The following is a 24,077-nucleotide window of genomic DNA, read 5'->3' on the forward strand; positions in this document are numbered from 1 at the left end:
GCTGGAGCTCTCCTGTATGAGGTGTCTGTCAACCCCTGCTGGGAGGTGTCTCCCAGTCAGGAGGTATGGGGGTCAGGGACCCACTTGAGGAAGCAGTCTGTCCCTTAGTAGAGCTCAAGTGCTGTGCTGGGAGATCTGCTGCTCTCTTCAGAGCTGGCAGGCAGGAACGTTTAAGTCTGCTGAAGTTGTACCCACAGCTGTCCCTTCCCCCAGGTGCTCTGTCCCAGGGAGATGGCAGTTTAAGCCTCTGACTGGGGCTGCTGTCTTTCTTTCAAAGATGCCCTGCCCAGAGAGGAGGAATCTAGAGACACAGTCTGGCTAGAGCGGCTTTGTGGTGCTGCAGTGGGCTCCACCCAGTCTGAACTTCCTGGCAGCGTTGTTTACACTGTGAGGGGAAAAATGCCTATTCAAGTCTCAGTGATGGCAGACGTCTCTCCCCTCACCAAGCTCGAGCATCCCAGGTCAACTTCAGACTGCTGTGATGGCAGCAAGAATTTCGAGCCACTGGACCTTAGCTTGTTGGGCTCCATGGGGGTGGGATCCACTGAGCAAGACCACTTGGCTCCCTGGCTTCATCCCCCTTTCCAGGGCAGTGAACAGTTGTGTCTTGCTGGTGTTCCAGGTGCCACTGGGGTTCGAACAAACACTCCTGCAGCTAGCTTGGTGTCTGCCCAAATGGCTGCCTAGTTTTGTGCTTGAAACCCGGGGCCCTTGTGGTGTAGGCACCCGAGGGAATCTCCTGGTCTGCGGGTTGTGAAGGCTGTGGGAAAACTGTAGCATCTGGGCCGGATTGCACCATCCCTCACGGCATGTTCCCTCATGGCTTCACTTGGCTAGGGGAGGAAGTTCCCTGACCCCTTGTGATTCTCAGGTAAGGCAAAGCCCCACCCTGCTTCTACTTGCCCTCTGTGGGCTGCACTCACTGTCTAACCAGTCCCAATGAGATGAAGCAGGTACCTCAGTTGGAAATGAAGAAATCACCCTCCCTTCTGCATTGGTCTTGCTGGGAGCTGCAGACAGGAGCTGTTCCTACTCGGCTGTTTTGCCCAGGAAAACCCATGTCAATTTTTAAAGAAAGAATAAATTTTATAGGCTTTACCGTCCTGCTGTCTCCATCTCTAAATTACTCCCACCCACAACCCCAACCCTATACACATAGTACTAATAGTGCCATTTCACTATTAACTGAGCTTCCCTTTCCCACTAAATTTTCATTCCTTGAGAAATGAAAGATGATCAAAGCCACCGAGAAACTGGCAAAATGCCATTTATAGCAGCATATATTTGGCAGCAGGACTTAGTCCTGCTATTAGAAAGGAAATTCTTAGTAAATGCAAGTATATATAAAAAAGGATCCATCTTCTGATGTGTTCTCTTGCAGAGAAATGGATTTTACTCCCTTTGAACAGGCTCTACATGCATACTCTTTGAAGGAAAAAATCATATTGCTTTTAATAAAAGTCCTTTCTTTTTATTTCTTTTCTATATTGTGCATCTGTTTCTTTTTCCATACCTTGGTGGATCTCAGTTTATTAAAAGTATTCTATCAACAAAATAGGAGGGAATTATTATCCCACTGCTAGTATCTTTCCTTTGTTTTAACTTGATTCCACACTTCAACTTTAGTGTACTTTAATTAATAGTAATAAAAAAACCAGACCTTTATAGATTCTGAAGAAGAGCATTCTAGTTAAGTTCTTTAGAAGGTGAATTTAATTGTAGGTGTAACATATTTATAATGCAAAAAATGTTTTATATGTAACAAGGCAATTTATAAGTATCTATCTAAGTAGACATGTGTGATAGTAATTATAAATGAACTATTATTAATTGTCTAGTAAAATAAGTAGTTACCAACAGATGATATTGAAAACATAATAAAATATAAACATTAGTGTAATAGAATAATGTACTAACATGTTTTGGACTGACATGTAAACCAACTACAATTTGTGGTGCTTACATACACTGTCTCATTTAAACTTCATAATAATTCAATTAGTGAATACTCTTAAATTGTCTTAGTTTGAGAAGTGAGGGAACTAAGGCACAGTGAGACTATTTTTAATAGGAATTAATGAGTACTCACTTTCGTGTTGAATGAATTAGCTATTTACCAACCAAATATTTACCTTAAATATATATTTAATATAAAACATAAATACATAATAAATATAAAATAGGATATAAGCATATTAAGACCTAAGCATCTTGTGTTTTCTGCAGGCATTTATGAAACTGTGGCAGACTGTCTTGTTAGCTTACAAAGAAGACAAAAATCTCAGAGCCTTCATAGACTCTTTTTCTGCATTCTGATAAAAAGATACTGTCTGTTTTCTGATCTTTCTCAATGTTTAAAAAGTAACAAAATGTACATCCTGACACACTTATCTTTTTTTTTTATTCCTGTCAAATAGTCATGGGAAAATGGTGGAGGGGCAAAACAAACAGATCAACAAAAGAAAATGTGGTCAAACTGTCACACAAGCATAAACCTTGTGTGACTGTGTATTTGCTGTCTTATTCTGTACCACATGCTTTTTGAACATTTGGGATTAACTAATCTGCTAATGAGACCCACCTTCCTTTGAAGAGTCAATCTATCCCACATTCTTTCTGTGCTGGGGGATGAATATTTCTCCCATAAAACATGTTAATAGCATAAATATAATTTGATGATAGGAAAATCATTCTTTATAAGAGCTATTGTGTTGAAAGATAGTAGTTCCCCTGAAACCAGGTAATAAATGCCAACTCCCTCTTAGTGAAAAGTGAAATAGTTATTTATCTTAAACTATTCTTGGCATAATTCTAGATATGTTAGAACATGATAGTACTAACAGCTAGTACACTTTTTAGGTTTATATCTATAAGAACAAATGTATTATATGATCATGTTAACATTATTTTACTGGTCAAGCATGGTGGCTCATACCTGTAATCCCAGCACTTCGGGAAGCTGACGGGGCCAATCACTTGAGCCCAGGAGTTTGAGACCAGTCTGGGCAATAGGGCAAGATTCCATCTCTTTCTCTCTCTCTTCAGTGAAAAGAAAAAAAAAAAACATTATTTTGCTAGCAGCAAATTATCATTATGATTTTTAAGGGTAATACAAATATTTAAAGTTAATGCTTAATATACATAGATATATTTAGCTTTAGGAAATAAATATTTAGGGAAATACCTTAGTAAATCTCATTTTAAAAAATGTATACCCAAGACAACTGGTTCATTTTGGGTTTGCTTGTATGAGTTGATATATAACTGTTTTATTATTTATTTATTTACTTTTTAAGACAGGGTCTTGCTCTGCCACCCAGTCTGGAGGGCAGTGGCACAATCATGGCTCACTGCAGCCTCAAACCCCTACACCTAAGTGATTCAACCTGCCCAGTAGCTGGGACCACAGGTGTGCACCAAAATATCAGGCTACATTTTTAGTTTTTCATAGAAACAGGGTCTCCCTCTGTTGCCCAGGCTGGGTTTGAACTCCTGGGTTTAAGCAATCCTCCCACATCAGCCGTCCAAATGGTTGGAATTACAGGCATGATCCACTGTACCCAGCTTGATTTAACTGTTTTAATTAAGGCCAAAGCTCAAGTTTCCCATACTTTTTACACACCTAGATTATTCTCTGATTTGTGAAATAGTCTCTTCCTTCTCTAGCTCCTTGAGTCAGATGTAGCTCTTCTATGTTAGGTAGGGTAATGCTTGCTGTTTTAACAAACCAGCTCCCAAATAAGCTAGGGTAGTCGAGTTCTTGTCCATGACTATGCAAGCTATGGGCAAATAAAAACTGAAACTCGGTACCCTAAGACAGTGAATGTTTATTTTTTCATTGATGTATAGTCCTATGTAGATGCTCTTGGCTGATGAAGTATAGGGTTCTACTTCATACAGTCATTTAGGGAACCAGGATGATGAAGGTTGTGCCATTGCCAACACATATTTACCTGGGTGCTTCAGCTAGTAGAGAGAGACAGCAAGTTGCCCTGCATGGATATTCAGTAGGTAAAGAGAGAAAAAAAAAATATAAAAGTATTCCCACTTCAAACCACCTTGGCAGAAAAGTGACCCATGTAAATTTGTCCCATGTTTTACAGATAAGAATTAGTCATGAGACCCCACTGAGATACAAGAATGATAGGCAAGTGCAGTCCATTACTGTGTAGTCACTTCTTAAAAATAAACTCCCAACTACTGAAGGAGGTCATACATTTTTGGTGGGCAGCTAACTTTCCCCGCCTCATTCCCCACTCTTAGCAATTACTCTCCAAGTCCATTTAAAGGCCTATCTGTATTAATAATGCCTTCATTTTATTGCTAGTAAATATTATAAATGAGCCTGAGAAACATTCTGTAGCCACATGGAAACACTGACTTATTCTGCTATAAGTACTGTAGAGTTACATGAACCTACACTAGATAAGATCAGTGTAGTCACTAGGGAGCCATCTGCACAAGATATTATAATATATACTACTTTATGTAACCCTACTTGTTGTAAGTGTGATGTGAAGCCTATAAAGTAAATATGTATCACCAAACTTGTTTATATAATGTAACCTTCTCTAAAAAATAACAATGTTAAAAAATATCCTTTCTAATTAGCAGGTTTTTCTCAGAACAATAAGATAATGTACACATTCAGGGAAGCAAAAGGAAATGAATTGAGTGTACATGGAGAAGAAAAACACAAGTTAGTCCCCAAAACATGAAGTTATTAATGCCAACATAGATCCATTACATTTTACACATGGATAAGCCAAAAGCTATGGCAGTCAAGTTCTTGTCCATGATTATGCAAGCTATGGGCAAATAAAAACTAAAACTCAGATCTTCCAGTCTTGTGCTATTTCTTATTCAAGCTGTGATACAGTTTAGATATTTGTCTTCTCCAAATCTCATGTTGAAATTTTATTTGCAATGTTGGAGGTAGGGCGTAGTGGGAAGTGGATCCTTCATGAATAGCTTGCTTTCCCTTCCCTGAGGTAATGAGTGAGTTCTCACTATCTGAGTTTACAGGAGGGCTGGTTGTTTAAAAGAGCATAACAGTCATCCTCTCTTGATCACCGCCTCACCATGGGGCACACCTACTCCCCTTTTCCCTTCTGCCATGACTTATAGCTTCCTGAGGCCCTTACCAGAAGCAGATGCTGGTGCCATGCTTCTTGTGCACCCTGAAGAACCATGAGCCAAAACATCCTCTTGTCTTTATAAGTTACTCAGCCTCAGATATTTTGATTATGCAAACAGACTAACACAAGCTGACATTCTAGCAAAATGAAGGATGACTGGAACTGCAGTGGTGGAATACCATGGGTTTACTCTGTGGCTTCTTCTGAGTCTGTATTTTAGGCTATGATGAATTAGAGTACCATTGGCTGTAGGGATTAACAGTTTTGTTCACCTATCTTCTTGCTATTTCATAAAACCTATCAAAAACATGAGGAGTGTCAAACTCACAAGAGAATTGAAAAAAGTATTTCAGGTAACCATTGCCATATGTAATCTAGTACAATAGTAGTGGTTTCTATCATTTGAAGTCAGCTACCAGAAGGTGCTTTATATAGTGTTACACCACTGGATCTTCAAATAATCCTCTGCAGCACTTATTATCAGCACATATTTACCAGTTTTACAGTGGAGAAAATAAATAACTGAGTAAATAAGAGAGAGAGTTGGTATTAATGTTGAAGAATGTCTTATCCTAGGCCATTCCCTTTCTCCATGTTTGTACTTTATTTTAATGTGTTTCAGAACAGAACATATGGTTACAGTGGAGAAAATAAATAACTGAGTAAATAAGAGACAGAGTTGGTATTAATGTTGAAGAATGTCTTATCCTAGGCCATTCCCTTTCTCCATGTTTGTACTTTATTTTAATGTGTTTCAGAACAGAACATATGGTTAATCTAATATATGGCATTATTAGAGAGTGTATTAGGATTCTCTAGAGAGAGTCAATAGGAGACAGAGAGAGAGAGAGAGAGAGAGAGAGAGAGCGAGTCAGATGGGTGACAGGGAATTTATTAGGGGGATTGGCTCATGTGATTATGGAGACAGAAATCCTGAGATGGACCATCTGCAGGCTGAAGGCCCTGGGATGCTGGTAGCATGGCTCAGTCCAAGCTCCTAGGTCTAAGAATCAGGGAAGTGAATGATGTAAATCTCAGTCTGAGATCAAAGGCCTCAGAACTCAGGAGGCTGCTGCTTTAAGTCCTGGAATCCAGAGGCCATGAAACTGGAGTTTTCATCCAAGAAAGGAGAGGAAGAGTGTTTCACAGTTGCAGCAGATGGATGGACACATTAGCCTTTTCCTGTTTTTGTTTTCTCTGAACTCCCAGAAGATTGGATGGTGCCCAGCTATTGCATTTGAAAGCTAGTACAAGAGTAACAGTTTCTGTCATTTGAAGTCAGATACCAGAAAGTGCTTTATATAATGGGATCCCACTGGATCTTCAAATAATCCTTTATAGTACATATTATGAGCACATATTACCAATTATACAGCTGAGAAGACAAGTGACTAAATAAAGAAGTAAGAAGTAAGAGTAAGAAGCCACACTGAGGATAGATCTTCCTCACCTAGTCCTCTTAGACTCACATGCTAATCTTTGGAAGCAACCTTAAAGACACACCCAAAACAAGGCTTTCCCAAGCTTCTAGGTGTTCCTTAATTCTGCCAAGTTGACACCTAAAATTAACCATCACAGTAAGCATTCTTAGGTACATTGTAACAATGGCTGCTTGCTGCATATACAATTAAATTTTTGGTGCTGAGGCTTGAATTGACCATAAAAATGACTGAAACACTTAAGGGGTTGTGCCTTAGAAGGTGTCTTATTATTGCTCATATATGGTAATTCAGATTAAAGGTTATCCAAGGAAATTCAATTTTTAGGATAAACCAGTTTGAGAAGATAGAAATGAGGTTCAATAAATATGCTCATTCTAGATAAGTGAGCTTTCCTGTAAACATAGCAAAATTTCAAAAATTAATTTTAGAAAAGAATTTAGAGCAATGTATACAAGAAAATGACCTAAGACACAATTCAATTTTTGAAACCTAAGATATGTCACCTTACTCTTGAGAACAACCCCCATTGGCCACACTTACATTTCCCATTTGTGCTAGCTATTGAACTTATAAACATGTGACTAATGTCTGCTTGCCCAGATATGCTGTAAACTGCATGAGATGGGGCTCAAGTCAGTGTCATTCACCATCACTTCTGCCTCCTGCACAGTTTCTTCTTCATAATGTTAGCTTTTAAAAATACTGATTAAATTAATTGATAGACAAGGTACTAGAGTTCATTACAATTTCAAATAAATTAATGTACACTAATAGTAACATGCAAACAACACCCACAAAAACATAAATTCTTCCTACTAGCCCTCCACCACCCAGGTTCATTCTCCAGAGGAAGTAATTGTTCATTATTTCCTATAAGTTATCTGAACATTAATGCTTCTTTAAGCATGTCTCTACTTTTTCATACATTCATTTTTTACATTAAAATATTTACTTGAAATGTAAATATGTTTATATAGCATCAAATCAGTTTAATAATCCAGACAAAATATTAATTGAATTGGTTGAATTATCCCAATCCCTAATAGGTCATATTCTACATATTCCTAAAAAAAAATTCCTTACTTGGACTCATTTACTTGTGATTTCTTTCTTACAAATGTAGTAAGCTGAATGTAGACCAAAACAATTGCATTTCAACACTAGTTAAACTTTCGGGTAGTTTGAAATCAGAAAAAAAAAAATAACATGGACTTAAGATTTCACTTACAATATAGGTTTTTTTTTTTTTTTTTTTTTTTTTTTTTTAATTGTAGTTCTTTGACCATTTTGACAATGAAAAATTCATCGTATCTGATCATGTGCTCATCTACTTACTGGGTTCATTTGACTAGCAAGCAACCCGGAAGATGTAAAATGTAGGCAAAATAGTCACAGGGGTGCCTCTCTGCCATCCATAGACCCAGACCTTGGCACCCCTTCTGCCTACTAATTCTCAATCATTGGTAGTAGGCTATTTAAATTTTACTGTGTACAAGAATACTTCCAAGAACTTTGATTTAAAATAATAGGATAGTCAGTTGTGACCTAGAAATTCTTTTTCTGTAATTGTATACTGTGGTGTGGAACTATTTCAGCAGAAATTGAGATATATAGTATACATATTATTGAATAATATGTGAAAATATATGTAAATGAAAGCTATATTTTTAACATGAAAATATATTTGCAACCAGAGTAGAATTTATCATGTGGTTTAGCATAGGGTATTTCATAATCTATTGTATTAATACAAATAACATAGTCCTCTGTGCAAACCTAGACTGAAATCATGCTATTCATTCTTTATGTAACTCTTTTTAAGATTTCCTTTGGTATATGTAGAATCATGAAGCACTGCTTCTGTTCTAATTCAAAATTTAAATTTTGATCAAGTATATGTGTCTAACATTATAATTATGGAATTCATCTAAACCTATTTGGATGGTTTAATTTCTATCTCTCTTCTGTCGCTTTTGGCTATCTCGTATCCTTTTACCAACTAGCTGTGGTTTTCAAACTATGCCTCCCAAACCAGCAGCATAAAATCACCTGAGAGTTCCTTGAAGTTTAGAATTTCTGGTCTCACACCTCACTTACTGAATTAATATGCATTTGTTAAAAATGCATTTTTACATGCATTTATAACAAATGCATATTAATTTGAATCAATACACATAAAATTTCAGAAGCACTGTTATCATGTACCACTACTTACTTGTGCTTAAACAGACCCGACATTTGAAAGCAGTTGATTCTGTTTTCTCTAGCGCCATATGGGGTCATGCACCCTACCCTTGGCCAATCAGAACCCACAAATTTAAGACTTCCTTGATTGGTTCAGAGATGATTAAGTGGCCCAGCCACGGAAGCCAACATTTCTCATGAGACTTTTGCCAGGGCTATTGAAAGCAGTTCTCTTTCTTATTAAGGTTGCTTAGCTTTTGGAATTAAGTTCCATATTCCTGATGGCCAACTTTTTCACTACATAGAGAGTGCTTGCCTAAGAATTAAACGGACACAGAGGGATATAATAAAGTTGAGATGGAAAGAGCAATGGACAGATTGAAACATGAGAGAGGAGAAGAGAGGAGAGGGGAGGGGAGGAGTGCAGAAGAAAGGAAAGGAGAGGAGGGGAGGGGAGGGAAGGAAAGAGAATGGAGAACAGGGGAGGAGAGAGGAGAGCCAGAAAGGGGAGGGGAGAGGAAGGGGAAGAAGAAAGGAAAAAAGGAGGAAAGAGAGAGAAAGGAAAGGGAAATAAAGGGAGAGGAAGGGGAAAGATATCTTTAAGTGCCTAATAACAGCTGTGCCTTAAACCACCATCATGTGTGGGATTTCTCAATTACATAAGTCATTAAATTCCATTTCTTAGGTTGGAGTTGGCTTTCTAACACTTGCAAATGAAAGTATCCTAATTGTACAGATGATGAAAGTGTTTCCATGAGGAATTTAATTACTAAACTACCAGACAACAGTCTCTTGGTGTGTCTTACATTTAAAAACATGCTTTAATTTTCAGCCTGAGCCAAATTTACTCTCTAATGTATTCAACAAAACAAGTTCATGTTTTACATTCCTGAATCTCAAAACATGTGCTTTCTCTTGAATAATTAAAAATGTGACTGCTAGTGATCTTGTTATAATGGCTGTCTTTGTATGAATTGATCAAAATACAGATTAGTGTTTTACTTTATTATTAAAAACACTTGGTTTGAACTTCTTGTTACGTTAGTGATTTTAAATCTGAACACTTTCTGAAAACCTGTTTCATGTTTTGGACACACCAAAAGTAAACAGATTCAATGTAGATGGAGAAAACCAAACCTTCCTTTCCTTCTCACTTTTCCTACTGCTCCCTGCCATCTTTCAAATTTCTTATCTCTCTCTCTTTTTTTTTTTTTTTTTTTTTTTTTTTTGAGACAGAGTTTCACTCTTGTTCCCCAGGCTGGAGTGCAATGGCATGATCTCGGCTCACTGCAACCTCCGCCTCCCAGGTTCAAGCAATTCTCCTGCCTCAGCCTCCTGAGTAGCTGGGATTACAGGCATGTGCTACCATGCCCAGCTAATTTTTTGTTTTGTTTTGTATTTTTAGTAGAGACGGGGATTCTTTGTGTTGGTCAGGCTGGTCTTGAACTCCTGACCTCAGGTGATTGCCCACCTCAGCCTCCCAAAGTGCTGGGATTACAGGCATGAGCCACCGCACGTGGCACCTCCTCTTTCTTTTAAATGTTATTCTTGAACCAAATAGTGGACAGCATTTAAACCAAAACCTATTTTTTATTCAACTTGGAATTAAACAGTTTGTCATATTTTCCTCACACTGTGAAAATCCAGTTATTAAATTATTCAGTAGATATTACATGCCATCTTCACGGGAATTTTTAAACATATAAAACATTGCAAAGGCGATATCAGGGTTAAAATACATTGAATCACTGGGCTAATATAATAATTTGAAAATGATGGCATGCATTCTTAAACTGTTTTATTTTCTGATAACATTGTCATAAAATTTCAGGCAAGCCATCACAAAATTGAATGTTTGAATGTGCAGCATTATTTCTGTATCAATATCTTTATGTATCTATATCTTTTCTTATGATAAATAAGACTTTTCAGTGTTGAGTAAGGCTGATGGTGATGACAGTTCCTAAATCTAAAATGGTAAGCTCCACTTACCTACCTCATGCAAATCCATTTTGTTTTCTTATTTTGATTTTTTTTAGTTGTACAAAATTATAGGGTACATATGAAGTTTTATTACACATATCTAGTGCATAGTAAACAAGTCAGTTATTTAGGGTTTCTATCTCCTGAGTATAATACGTATTTGTTAAGTGTAGTCACCCTACTCAACTGTAAAACATTTAATTTGCTCCTTCTTGCTAACTGTATGCATACCCTTTAACACACTTCTCTTAAGCCTTCCCTATATCCCCCACTCAACCTTCCCAGACTCTTTATCACTACATGATCAAATGTTTTCACTCCCATATATAAGTGAGAAAACATGTGATATTTGTCTTTTGGTGCCTAGCTTATTTCACTTAACATAATGACCTCCTCTATCCATGTTTCTGCACTCCATACACAATGCAATAGTATGTAACCATAAAAAATAATAAAATATATATGTAAGTGATATATATACACATATAATATATGTAAGTGATATAAATATATGTACATATTCATATTTAGAAGTATATATTATACTTACATAAATATATTTATAAATGCATTTATACATAAATATATATTTCATTATATAGAAATCATATATATATAATTTCACAATGGAATATATATATTTTTTATCCGCTCATCCATTGATGACATGGGTTGAATTAATATATTTTCTACTGTCATTAAAGTTGCAATAAACTTGTGAACACAAATATCCCTTTGATATACTGATTTCTCTTCCTTTGGGTAGACACCTAGCACTGGGATTTCTAAATTCAATGGTAACTCAACTTTTAGTTTTTAGAGAAATCACATGTTGCAATAATAGCTGTGCTAATTTATATTCACACCAATAATGTATTGTATATAAGAGTTTATTTTCCTCCACATCTTCAGCAAAATCTGCAACTTTTTGTCTAAGTTATAATGAACCAATTTTCATTTTGTTGACCCTGTACATTTTTTTAAAAATTCTGGTTTAATTTAGTACTGCTCTGTACTTAATTATTTCTTTTCATCTGCTATTTGCGGTTTGGTTTGTTCTTGATTTTCTAGTTCCTTCAAGATCATTGTTAGATTGTTAATTTATAATCTTTCTATTTTTTGATGTAGGCATTTATTCCCACAAACTGTTTTTATGGTATCTCATAGGTTTTGGCATGCTGTGTTGCCACATTCATTCATTTCAAGAAATTTTTTAAACTTCCATCTTAATTTCTTCATTAACCCAATAGTGATTCAAGAGAATGTTGTTTAATTTTTATGTGTTTGTAGTTTCCAAAGTTCCTCTTTGTATTGATTTCTACTTTTATTTTGCGCTCTGCAAAGATAGTTGATGTGATATTATGTGGTTTTTTTTTTTTTTTAGATTTGTTGAGGCTTGTTCTAACATATAGTCTACCCCGCAGAATGTTCTATGCACTGATGAGAAAAATGTGAATTCTGTAGTTGTTGAAAAAATGTTCTGTATTTTTTTCAAGCTGGTTAGGATTTTAGTTAGGACTACTTTGAATGTATAGACCAATTTAGGAGGAAGAATTGGGATCTCAATAACATTGTGCTTTCCAGTCCATCAATATAACTTTCATTTATTTATTTTTCTCAACAATGTTTATAGTTTTCAGGACCTGTCATGGGGTGGGAGGAGGGGAAAGGGATAGCATTAGGAGATATACCTAATGTAAACGACAAGTTAATGGTTGCAGCACACCAATATGGCACATGTATACATATGTAACAAAGCTCCACATTGTGCACATGAACCCTAGAACTTAAAGTATAATAATAAAAGAAAAAAAAATTTACAAAAATGTTCTGTAAATGTTAGGTCCATGTGGTCTAAAGTCCAGTTTAAATCCAAAGTGCTTTTGTTTATTTTTTGCTTAGATGTTCTGTTTAATACTGGGAGTGGGGTGTTGAAGTCCCCCACTATTCTTGTATTGTAGTGCACCTCTCTTTTTAGATCTAGTAATGTTTGTTTTATAATTCTGGTTTCCTTAGTGTTGGATGCATATATATTTAGAATTGTTTTATCCTTTTCCTGGATTGATGCCTTTATCATTATAATGAGGCACATATAAGGCATCAATTTAGCAAAAGGACATGCTTTGTCTTTTAAAAAATGTTTTTGACTTAAAGTTTGTTTCATCTAATATAAATAAAGCTACTTCTTTTCACTTTTGGTTTCTTTTCATGGAACATCTTTCCATACCTTTGTTATCAGTGTATATAAGTTTTTCTGATAAGGTGAACTTCTTGTAAGCAACAGATAGTTGGATCAATTTTTTAAATTCACTAAACCTTTGTATATATTTTATATAGAGAATTTAATCCATTTTGTCTAAGGTTAATATTGAGATATATATATATATATAAGGCTTTGTTTTTGTCACATTGCTAATTGTTTTCTAGCTGTTTTACATATTTTCTGTTTCTTTCTTTTTATCTTAGTATTCGTCATTGTGGTTTCGTGGATTTCTGTAGTGATACCAATTGAGTCTTTTCTCTTCCTACTTTGTGTAACTGCTTAACCAGGAGTTTTATTTTTTTCTGTGTTTTCATAATGGTAAATATCATCCTTTGCTTAGAGGTATAGGACTCCTTTGAGCATTTCTTGCAGAATCAGTTTAGTGGTAACAAATTCCCTCAACATTTGCTTCTCTGGGAAATACTGTATCTCTCATTTATTTATAATGGATAATTTTGCTGAATAATATTCTTGTCTGTCATGATTTTCTTTCCGTACTTTGAATGTAGTATCTGATTTTCTTCTGCCCTGTAAGGTTTCTGCTGTGAAATCTGGTGGGGGTTCCTTTAGAGGTGACTAAAAACTTTTCTCTTGCTCGTTTTAGGATTTGCTCTTTGAGTTTAGACAGTCTAGCTATAATGTGCCCTGAGGAAGACCTTTCACATTGTATCTGCTTGAAGATCACTGAGTCTCTTGTTTCTGGATGTCTAAATCTCTTGCTAGGCCTAGCAAGCATTCATCTATTATTTTGTTAAATAGGTTTTCTAATTCTTTAATTCTCTATTTTCCCTCAAGGATACAAAGACTTTGAATATTTGGTGACTTTATGTTGTCCCAAACGTCATGGGGGCTTTGCTCATTCTTTTTTACTGTTTTGTCTTTATTTTTGTCTGACTGAATTATTTCAAAAGACCAGTCTTCATTTTCTGAGATTCTTTCTTCTGCTTGGTCTGGTCTATTGTTGAAGCTTTCTAATGTATTTTGTATTTCTTTCATTGAATTCCTCAGTTTCTGAATTTCTATTTGTTTCTTTTTAAAAATATCTATCTCTTTGGAAAATTTCTCATTTATATACTGAATTGATTTCCTGATTTATTTCTACTATTTTTCAGAATTATCTTGTATCTCATTGAGTTTCTTTAACATTAATAGTTTGAATTCTTTATCTGGGATTTTGAGAATTTCTGCTTGTTTAAAAATCTATTGCTGGAAAATCATTGTGTTCCTTTACAGGTGTCAAATGTTCTTGCTTTTGCATTTTTCCTCTGTCCTTATGTTGATATCTATGCATCTGGTGTGATAGCCATTTTTTCATATTTTTGAATGGACTTTTGTAGAGGATGACTTTTTCCCAAAGATGTATCTATGGTGTTGATTGGGTAGGGCACTTTGCATTTGATTCTGTATACATGCAATAGTGTAGTCTCTGTATGATTTCTTTGACTGTAAACAACATTAGAGATATCTGTGATTTCCTTAGTGGGTTAGGGTGCAGTTATTAGTGGAGGTTGTAGTAAAGTCATACTGGAGATAGGGATTTCATGTAGCCAGTTTTCAGGCCCTAGTGATGGAAGCAGTGGGCTGAGCATTCTGATCCTTATGCCTTAGGGTGGCATACACTGGCACCTGTGGTGGTGGTTACTGGAGGGCCAATTCTTGGGCCTCCAGGTGGTTAGCTTGAATGCTGATAGTTGCAGAGATGGACCAGGCAGGTTTTCAATTTGCTGGGTCCCTGGACAGGTTGTTTATATGGGCAATGCCAGTAGCATTAGTAGGATGATTTTTGAGTCCCAAATCATGTACACTGATGTTAGCAGTGGCTGCAATGGGCTGGAGAGGCCAATCTCTGGGCCCTCAGGTGGTGCTTGTAGGTAGGTGCCAGATAAGGTGGTAAGGGCCAGGGTTTAAGCTGAACATTAGGTCCCCAAGAGGAGTGCTCAGGTGCCCAAGGTGGTGAATTGCTTTAGGCAATCTCTAGGACCTTGAACCATGTGCTCTGTCTTAGAGATGGGGGCAAAGCTGAGTTGGGCATGCTTGTGCTCAAGCCTTCCAAATATTAGAACAGCCACTAGCCAAGGTTGGTGGGTTGAGGGTGATCCTCAGCACCCAGGTGGAATGCTGGGTGAGCAGTGGTATTAGCTCCACTGAGGAAGGTGAGGCCAGACTCAGTGGCCAAAATCTAAGCTAGCAGGTGGGGAACACATGTCTCTCTCATGCCCCAGACACAGTGGGTCTCACCCCTGAGCCCTGGTAATGGTAGCCCACACCTAGCTCACACCCCAGGCCCAGCTACAGGAGTCCCCACTGTAAGACCCAGTGGTAACTCATGTCCCACTTATGTCCCCTTCTCAGTCCTGGCAGCACTTGCTTCTCAACATCAGTAGCTGAAGCCCACACCTCACTGGCTTCTCAGCCTTGGCTGCAGCAGCCTATTACCAAGTCATGGCCCAGTCCCAACGACAACTGCCTAAGTTTTCCTAGCACTTCAGTGTGAGGACTGCTGAACCCAAGGACAATATGCAGTATAATAAAGTCTGGGATTGAAAATGGTGTTTTGCTGTAGCCACCTATGACTCAGAAAGCATGCGGGAACAAGTGCAAACTCTCTCCCTAAAGTAGTTCCATCTCATTGTCTCCTGGCACCTCCTTGTGTTAGTTTCAGGGCTTGAAAGTGTTGAGGGGCTCTCCTGTTGCCAGGATTTTATGATTCCATGCTGGGGATGTGAGATGTTAGGACTCTCTCACTTATTCTTTCCCTACATTGGGCAGTCCCTCCTGGCTCCCAGCTCATGCCAGTCAAGCAGGCTGTCTCTCTTTTTTTTTTCCCTTGCTTTTGTTTCCTGTCATTTTTCATTTGAATTCCAGTGTTATATCTTGGATAACGTATTTGAAGTATGATTATCTATGCACTATTGTGGATCTTTTAAGTGGAGAGGTGAGCATGGAATGCTTCTAGTCAACCAATTTGAAGTCTACATTAGATAACTTCTGTTTTCTTTAAGTTAGAACTGTTTAACACAGAGAAGAACAAAGGCTATTTTTTATTTAATCAGTCAACATACGTCTATTGAATACTTATAATGTGTTAGACTCTGTGGTAAGAGGTAAAAATTGGAAATTGATAAGTCATTGATATTATAATACAGTGAAATACATTATATTCTAACATAATGAAATGCTTTAGTAGATTTGTAGGAAGTCTGGGAGAAGGAGGTCTTACATATACTCCTGGGGATCTTTATCAAAGCATCCAATGCCCCAATTTTTTGTTCCCCAATGCTCATCTGCAGATCTATCAAAATTAGGAGTTATTCACATGAAAAAGCTTTCCAGGGCTTGATTTACTCCAAAATTTCCAAACTTCGCACCAATTTATAAGCACTATGTGGTGTTTCCAACAAGGTGTTCCATGAGAGCGGTGATACACAAATGGTTTTGTGTAATGTAGAGTTGGAGAAGGGAAATTTCTAGTGCTATTATGATTATTCTTTCTATATTTGAGGTGAGCCTTGAAGGACTAAAAGGGTAAAAACAGATGGGAAAGGGAGAAAAGAGCATTTCAGCTTATGGAAATATAAGCATAATAATTACTAACATTTATGAAGCTTTTACCATGTGCTGTACACATCGCTCAGGTCATTGACATGGAGATAAAGGACAGTGGTTATATGAATTGCCTCTGGTTTCCTAAGTAATGAATGATGGAGCTTGAATGTGGCTCCCAGCTTTCTGAAAGGATACTCCAAAAAGGATGTTCTAACCTCCAAAGTTGGTTTCCATAAGGGTAAGCACTTAGGGAATAATGATCGGTTTAAATGCAGCAGTGTCACTACTCATTTTGGTTTATATGGTAAGATGCATAATAAATGTATATAACATACATATATAAAGTGTATATATGAAAATATGTATAATGTCTCTCTCCGTGTGTGTGTGTGTGTGTGTGTGTGTGTGTGTATGCATAGAATCTCCACAACCTGGGGACCAAAATTTCTAGTTGCTTATCTTCATGGGCCAATGCATGCATGCACAGGTGCTTAGCAGCTGTGCAATGAACACCACTGATGAAATGATTCTTTAGGATGAAAATTTCTTCCAAAAATAAGATAGGTAGTTTTATTTTTTTGACAGATTGTGATATGCAATATCTACTTTGTAAGGAGAATAAAAATCTAGTTTCAAAATGTTGTTTTACATGTAAATGTGAATATGCTTTTGTTCTGACTCTTCATAGGCCATTCTATTCAGTTCCAAAGTCATTATCAAAGTCCTTTAACTTTCTGTTATGTACTCCTCAATTTTATTTCATGCATCTTGAAGAAACAAAAGACATTTCAAATATAAATAGAGAATGAAAGTCTAGTTGTTGCAGTAGGGCAGGCTCCTTATCTAGCTCTCCGTGTGAATTTCCACCTCACTGCTTGCTGAGACTCTGCAAGAGGCAGGCCTCATCAGCTTGAAAATACCACACTCTGTCTTGATAGCTCATCCTCCTCTCTGATTGTCACAGATGTTTCCAAGTGCAATGAGATGTGATTTAAAGAAAAGTACTACTTTTAAAAAAGGTAAAATTTCCAAATTGAGTAATCTGTATGTGCATTGCAGCCAAGTATTGCTTTGCGCTGATTCAACAGATTTCAATCAATGGAAATATATATCTTACTATATTTAAGGTCAATAAGACACATAAAATATTCTCAGTAAAAGTTAAGTAAAGGGAAACTGTTACGTTTGCACAGATTTCATTTATTTGCAATTTGGTTCCCATGAGAGAAACACGTTAATATCATAAGTAAGTGTAACTTTCCCATTTTAATAAGGTTTTGCTTGAAAGTCAGGGTCATCTTATATATTCACTTCCTGATTGGATATTCTGCTATCTTTACAGAGCTCACATGGGAGAAAGGATTAATTTTTCTAAATTGACTTTTAAAAGATATTTTATGCTTCTTTGCCATTCAAATATGGTTTAAAGCTAACCTAATTCAAGGGAAAAGGCAGGAAAGTGTACAGCCTCAAATCCCATTTGAAGGGAAGACACTTTTTCAGTGGAAGAAGTTCATCAATATTCGTCATAAATACTATCTTCATAAATATTATCAAGTGAGATTAAAACTGTTATGCATTTTAAAACTTCTTCAGGGGCTGCTTTTTCCATTTGGTTCCACATGAAAGCTTTTCTTTGGGAGTAGATTTGTGGCCCAGTGAGTAGCATTTGTCTTTGTAGAATTTTATTTTCTCATTAAGTGGCTTGCACATAAAAAACAAGGCAGCTCTACTTCTACACAGTAGTGAAATATGAGAACATTTCTAGTAAGAAGACTAGGCAACAGGGCAGGGTGGGGGTGTGGGGAGAGAGAGAGAGAGAGAGAGAGAGAGGAAGAGAGAGTTTCAATCAGTCACTGTAATTGTATCTAATCATCACAGCATCACAGAAATGGAGAAGCTACTATAAAGGAAGAGAAGTCCTACTGCCCTGTCAAGATAAGACATTCCATTTTTTGACAAAATTTTCATAGTACAGAAATAGTGTTTATATTTGTTGGGAAGTCAGAGTTGACAAAGTATTGTTTTGGGCATGTCTAGATTTGTCAAGTTGGTGCTCATAATTTTTCATTTATTCTTGAAGTGATTATTTCTTAGCTTTCAGAACTGAGGTGTTACTAGTCATGTCAATCATTTCAGCTAGTATCCTCTTAGTAAACTAATAAAGTTCTCTTTTTTTTCTTCAACTTTTATTTTAAGTTCTACGGTACATGTGCAGGATGTGCAGGTTTGTTACATAGGTAACTTCCAGGTATTCAGCCCAGAATCCAATAGCTATTCTTCCTGATGCTTTCCCTCCCCCTGTCCCAAGACAGGCCCCAGTGTGTGTTGTTCCCTACCATGTGTCAATGTATTGTCATCATTCAGCTCCTACTTATTAGTGAGAACATGTGGTGTTTGGTTTTCTGTTCCTGCATTAGTTTGCTGAGGATAACGGCTTCCAGCTCCATTCATGACCCTGCAAAGGACATGATCTTGTTCCTTTTTATGGCTGCATAGAATTCCATAGTGTATATGTACCATATTTTCTTTATCAAGTCTATCATTGGTGGGTATTTGGGTTGATTCCATGCCTTTGCTATTGTGAATAGCGCTGCAGTGAACATACATGAGCATACATCTTTATAATAGAATGATTTACATTCCTTTGGGTATACACCCAGTAATGGGATTGCTGGTCAAATGGTATTTCTGCTTCTAGATCTTTGAGGAATTGCCTCACTGTCTTCCACAATGGTTGAACTAATTTACATTTCCAACAACCATGTAAAAGAATTCCTCCTTCTCCACAACCTCATCAGCAGCTGTTGTTTCTTGACTTTTTAATAATTGCCATTCTTACTGGTTTTCAATTGTATCTCTTGTGGTTTTTATTTGCATTTCTCTAATGATCAGTGTTGCTGGGCTCTTTTTTCATATGTTTGTTGGCCACATAAATGTCTTCTTTTGAGAAGTGTCTGTTCATGTCTTTGCCCACTTCTTAATGGGGTTGTTTGTTTTGTTCTTGGGAATTTGTTTAAGTTTCTTGTAGACTCTGGATGTTAGACATTTGTCAAATGGCTATATTACAAAAATGTTAAGGGCAGCTAGAGAGAAAGGCCAGATCACCTATAAAACGAAGCCTATCAGGCTAACAGCAGATCTCTCAGTGGAAATGCTACAAGTTAAAAGAGATTGGGGTCCAATATTCAACACTCTTAAAGAAAAGAATTTCCAACCCAAAATTTCATATCCAGCCAAACTATGCTTCATAAGTGAAGGAGAAATAAGATCCTTTTCAGACAAGCAAATGCTGAGGAAATTTACCACCACCAGGCCTTCCTTGCAAGAGATTCTGCAGGAAGCACTAAATATGAAAAGAAAAAAACTGTTACCAGCTACTACAAAAACACACTGAAGTACCCAGACCAGTGACCCGATGAAGCAGCTACATAAACAACTCTGCAAAATAACCAGCTGGCATCATGACAGGAACAAGTTCACATATAACAATATTAACCTTAAATGTAATTGGGCTAAATGCTCCAATTAAAAGACAGAGAATGGCAAGCTGGATAAAGAGTCAAGACCTATCAGTATATTGTATTCAAGAGACCCATCTCATGTGCAAAGACACACATAGGCTTAAAATAAAGGGATGGAGACAATTTTATCAAGCAAATGGAAAACAGAAAAGAGCAGGGGTTGCAATCCTAGTTTTGGACAAAATAGACTTTAAACCAACAAAGATCAAAAAAGACAAAGAAGAGCATTACATAATACTAAAGGGCTCAATTCAACAAGAAGAGTTAACTATCCTAAATATATATGCATCCAATACAGGAGCACTCAGATTCATAAAGCAATTTCTTGGAGACCTACAAGGAGATTTACACTCCCACACAATAAAGTTCTCTTTATACTGCTTTTCATGCAGCTGTCACTATGTTTCTTGCCATTTAATTATTCTCTTAATGTGTTGAGCATTTAAAAGGTATAGAGATACATTAAATGATTATACCCAGTCCATACATGTAATATAGATGTACAATATTATGAATTATGCCATTTAGCTTTATTCGGCTATTGAATGCCTGCCTTTTGGAAATTGAAGATTTCAGTGAAATTTCAATAAATAGCATCAATATGGAAAATAAAATTTCAAAATAGAAGCTATAGGCTTCAAAATATGCTACCTCAGCTTTTTTATTTTTATTTTTTAGTTCACTGTTAAAGTTTAGAAGAGTATTAGATTTACAGATAAGTTAGGAAGAGAGTACAGAGAGTTCCTATATACCCTCCACACAAGTTTACCTATTGCTAACATCTTACATTAATATAAGTTTCAATGTGTTATAATTAATGAACCAATATTATTATATTATTACTGAAATTCATACTTTATTCATATTTCTGTAGTTTTTACCAAATGTCCTTTTTCTATTTGAGGATCCCATTCAGTATGTCACACTACATTTCATTATGATGACTCCTCACATGCCATGCTAGTTTCTTTCTGTTTTCCTCTCATAATTAGACTGAAATTATACTTTTGGGGGGACAAAATCTACAGAAGTAAAACACCATTCTCATCACAATATATCAATAATCCTACATGCTATTAACATGACTTTATCCCTGTCAATGTTATCTTTGAACACCCGGCTATGGTAGTGTTGTCAGATTTCTTCATTGTAAAGTTACTCCCCACCTTCCATGTGGTACTTTGGAAGGCAGTCACTACATACAGCCCATATATAATGAATGGAGAAGTATGTTCCATCTTCCTGAGTACAGATTAGCTATATGAATTATTTGGAATTATTCTAATGACAGAATTATCTATTCCTCTTATTTATTTATTTAATCATTCATTTATGTCAATATGGACTTATACAATTTTATTTTATATTTTAGATTACTATTTAATACAAGTTTATCCATTTTGTTCAAATTGTTTTAGCTTTGGTCATGGACATCCTTTTGTTTAGTGACTTTATCCCTTTGACATAGTACCATCATTGAGAGTTTGTTTATTTGTTTTGTTTTTAGCACTACAAAAGGCTCTGAATACATCTTGTTTATCTTCTGACTCAATCCTAGAATCAAGTATTTCTCTATGGAGCCCACTGCCTTTCATTGGAGTGTGGTATTAGAATCCAAGATTTGTGTGCTAGTTATGTTCATTATGACTGGAGTGTCAGTACTTCTAAGCCCTTTCAGCTGACAGAGGAAGTATATACTAATAAGCTAAACATGAGTTTATACTGATGTTTGCAACTCTAATACCACATAAATCATTTTAGATTTATCCCCTTGCTGGTCCATAATCTTCCAGTCCAACAGTGAGAAAGTCTGGCCCTTAACATCTGCCATCCTTTTAAATTCTCTTGATTAGTATAGCTCCATAATTAGCCTTAAAATTGGATACTGTGAGTCCTGCAACTTTTTTTTTGTTCTTCAGCATTTTGTTGGCTCATTTGCATTTTTATATAAATTTTGGAATTAGTTTATTTATATAAAATAGCTTGCTCAGATTTTGATTATCAAATAAATAGATCAAATTGGGAGGAAATTGTATTTTAAGAATATTATATCTTCCAATCTAAGAACATAAAATATCTCTCCATTTGTTTAGACACTTTTTTTTAATCTGTGTTTTGTAGTTTTCTGCATATAAATTCTGTATGTTGTTTTATACCTAAGTGCTCCATTAATTTGGTGGTATTGTAAACAGTATAGCTTTAATTTCAAACTTCAATGATTCATTGTTCTTATAAAGGAAAGTAATTGAGATTAATATTGATATTGTATCTTGTGACTTGGCTATACTTGCTTATTAGTTCCAGGAAGTGTATTTTGTTGTTGTTGTTGCTGTTGTTATTCACATTCTTTGGGGAGTTCTGTTCTGGCAATTATGTCATTTGCAAGTTAAAAAGTTTATTTCTTCCCTCCAATCTGTGCACATTTTATCTTTTTCTAGTTTTATTGCACTAGCTCTGACTTTTGGTAGGATATTTAACAAGAGTCATAAGGTGACTGCCTTTTTCACAATATTAGGGGTGAAGCATCAGTCTCTTATCATTGAGCATGATGTTAGATGTAGGAGATGTAGGTTTCCTTTCTTAAAAAAAAAGTTGAAGAAATTACACTCTATTTCACAGTATTATGTCCATCAGTGACAGATTGGATTAAGAAAATGTGGCACATATACACCATGGAATACTATGCAGCCATAAAAAAGGATGAGTTTGTGTCCTTTGTAGGGACATGGATGCAGCTGGAAACCATCATTCTTAGCAAACTATCACAAGAACAGAAAACCAAACACCGCATGTTCTCACTCATAGGTGGGAACTGAACAATGAGATCACTTGGACTCGGGAAGGGGAACATCACACACCGGGGCCTATCATGGGGAGGGGGGAGGGGGGAGGGATTGCACTGGGAGTTATACCTGATGTAAATGACGAGTTGATGGGTGCAGCACACCAACATGGCACAATTATACATATGTAACAAACCTGCACGTTATGCACATGTACCCTACAACTTAAAGTATAATAATAATAAATAAATTAAAAAAAAAAAGAAATTTATTTCACAGTATTGAGACTTTTTATCATGAATGGATATTAGATTTTATCAAATGCTTTATCAACATCAATTCATACTATCCGATTTTTTTTTCTTTTGCTTGTATATGTGGTAGGTTACATTGTTCTTACATGCTGAACTAGCTTTATATACCACTAATAAATTCCACTTGTTTCTTGTATAAACAGTTTTTCCATGTTGTTGGATTCCATTTGTTGATATTTTGTTTAAGATTTTTGCATATATGTTCATGAGAGAGGTTGTTCTGTTGTTTTCTTTCTTTGTAATGTCTTCAGCCAATTTACATACTAAGATTATTCTGGCTTTAGAGAATACATTAGAAAGTGTTTTCGCTGCTTCTATTTTCTGAATAAGGTTGTGGAAAATTGGTATTATTTTTTCCTTAAGTACTCTGTAGAATTCACCAGTGAAAATATCTGACCTGGTAATTTCTTTGAGAATCTTATAAAATATTGAATTAATTCCTGTATAGAGCAATTCAGGTCATCTATTTCTCCTCTTGTGGAGTTTAGTCCTTTCTGTCTTCCAAGAAATTGCTTTATTTCATCTATATTATCAATTCTTTTTTCGGTGTACCATCACATTTACTTTTCAAATCACACTTAGAACAATACTGTACATGGTGGTCATTAAAATTATTTGATGAATGGATGAACACATGAACAGTAGGAAAGCATTTTTTAAATTACAAAACTGAGAAATGAGAACTAACGGTCTTAGAGACTAAAGATATTGACTCCATTAATTTTATTACATTTTTATGTTAATTTTGACTGCTTCTTATTGAACCCTTCCATTTGGTGGTTAAAATATCATTGAGACAAGTTTTTAAAGATTTTTCCCTATTATTTGTAATGATTTATTAAAGTAAAAATATATTTCATATATGTATTATTACTAGTTTGTTAAATTATCTCAAAGTTA

General features: G+C 36.0%; 1 protein-coding gene across 1 annotated transcript in view; it reads right to left on the minus strand.

Annotated features, from left to right (window-relative positions):
• The window catches only part of MEI4 (meiotic double-stranded break formation protein 4), a 344,684-nt gene that overhangs the window by 32,011 nt on the left and 288,596 nt on the right, over positions 1-24,077 (minus strand). The window contains exon 5 of the mRNA XM_074037609.1: positions 2,936-3,039. Coding sequence (XP_073893710.1) covers positions 2,936-3,039 — 104 coding nt within the window. The remainder of the gene's footprint in view (positions 1-2,935; positions 3,040-24,077) is intronic.

This window comes from Macaca fascicularis, chromosome 4, assembly GCF_037993035.2.
Source record: "Macaca fascicularis isolate 582-1 chromosome 4, T2T-MFA8v1.1".
In the NCBI taxonomy this organism is placed as follows: Eukaryota; Metazoa; Chordata; class Mammalia; order Primates; family Cercopithecidae; genus Macaca; species Macaca fascicularis.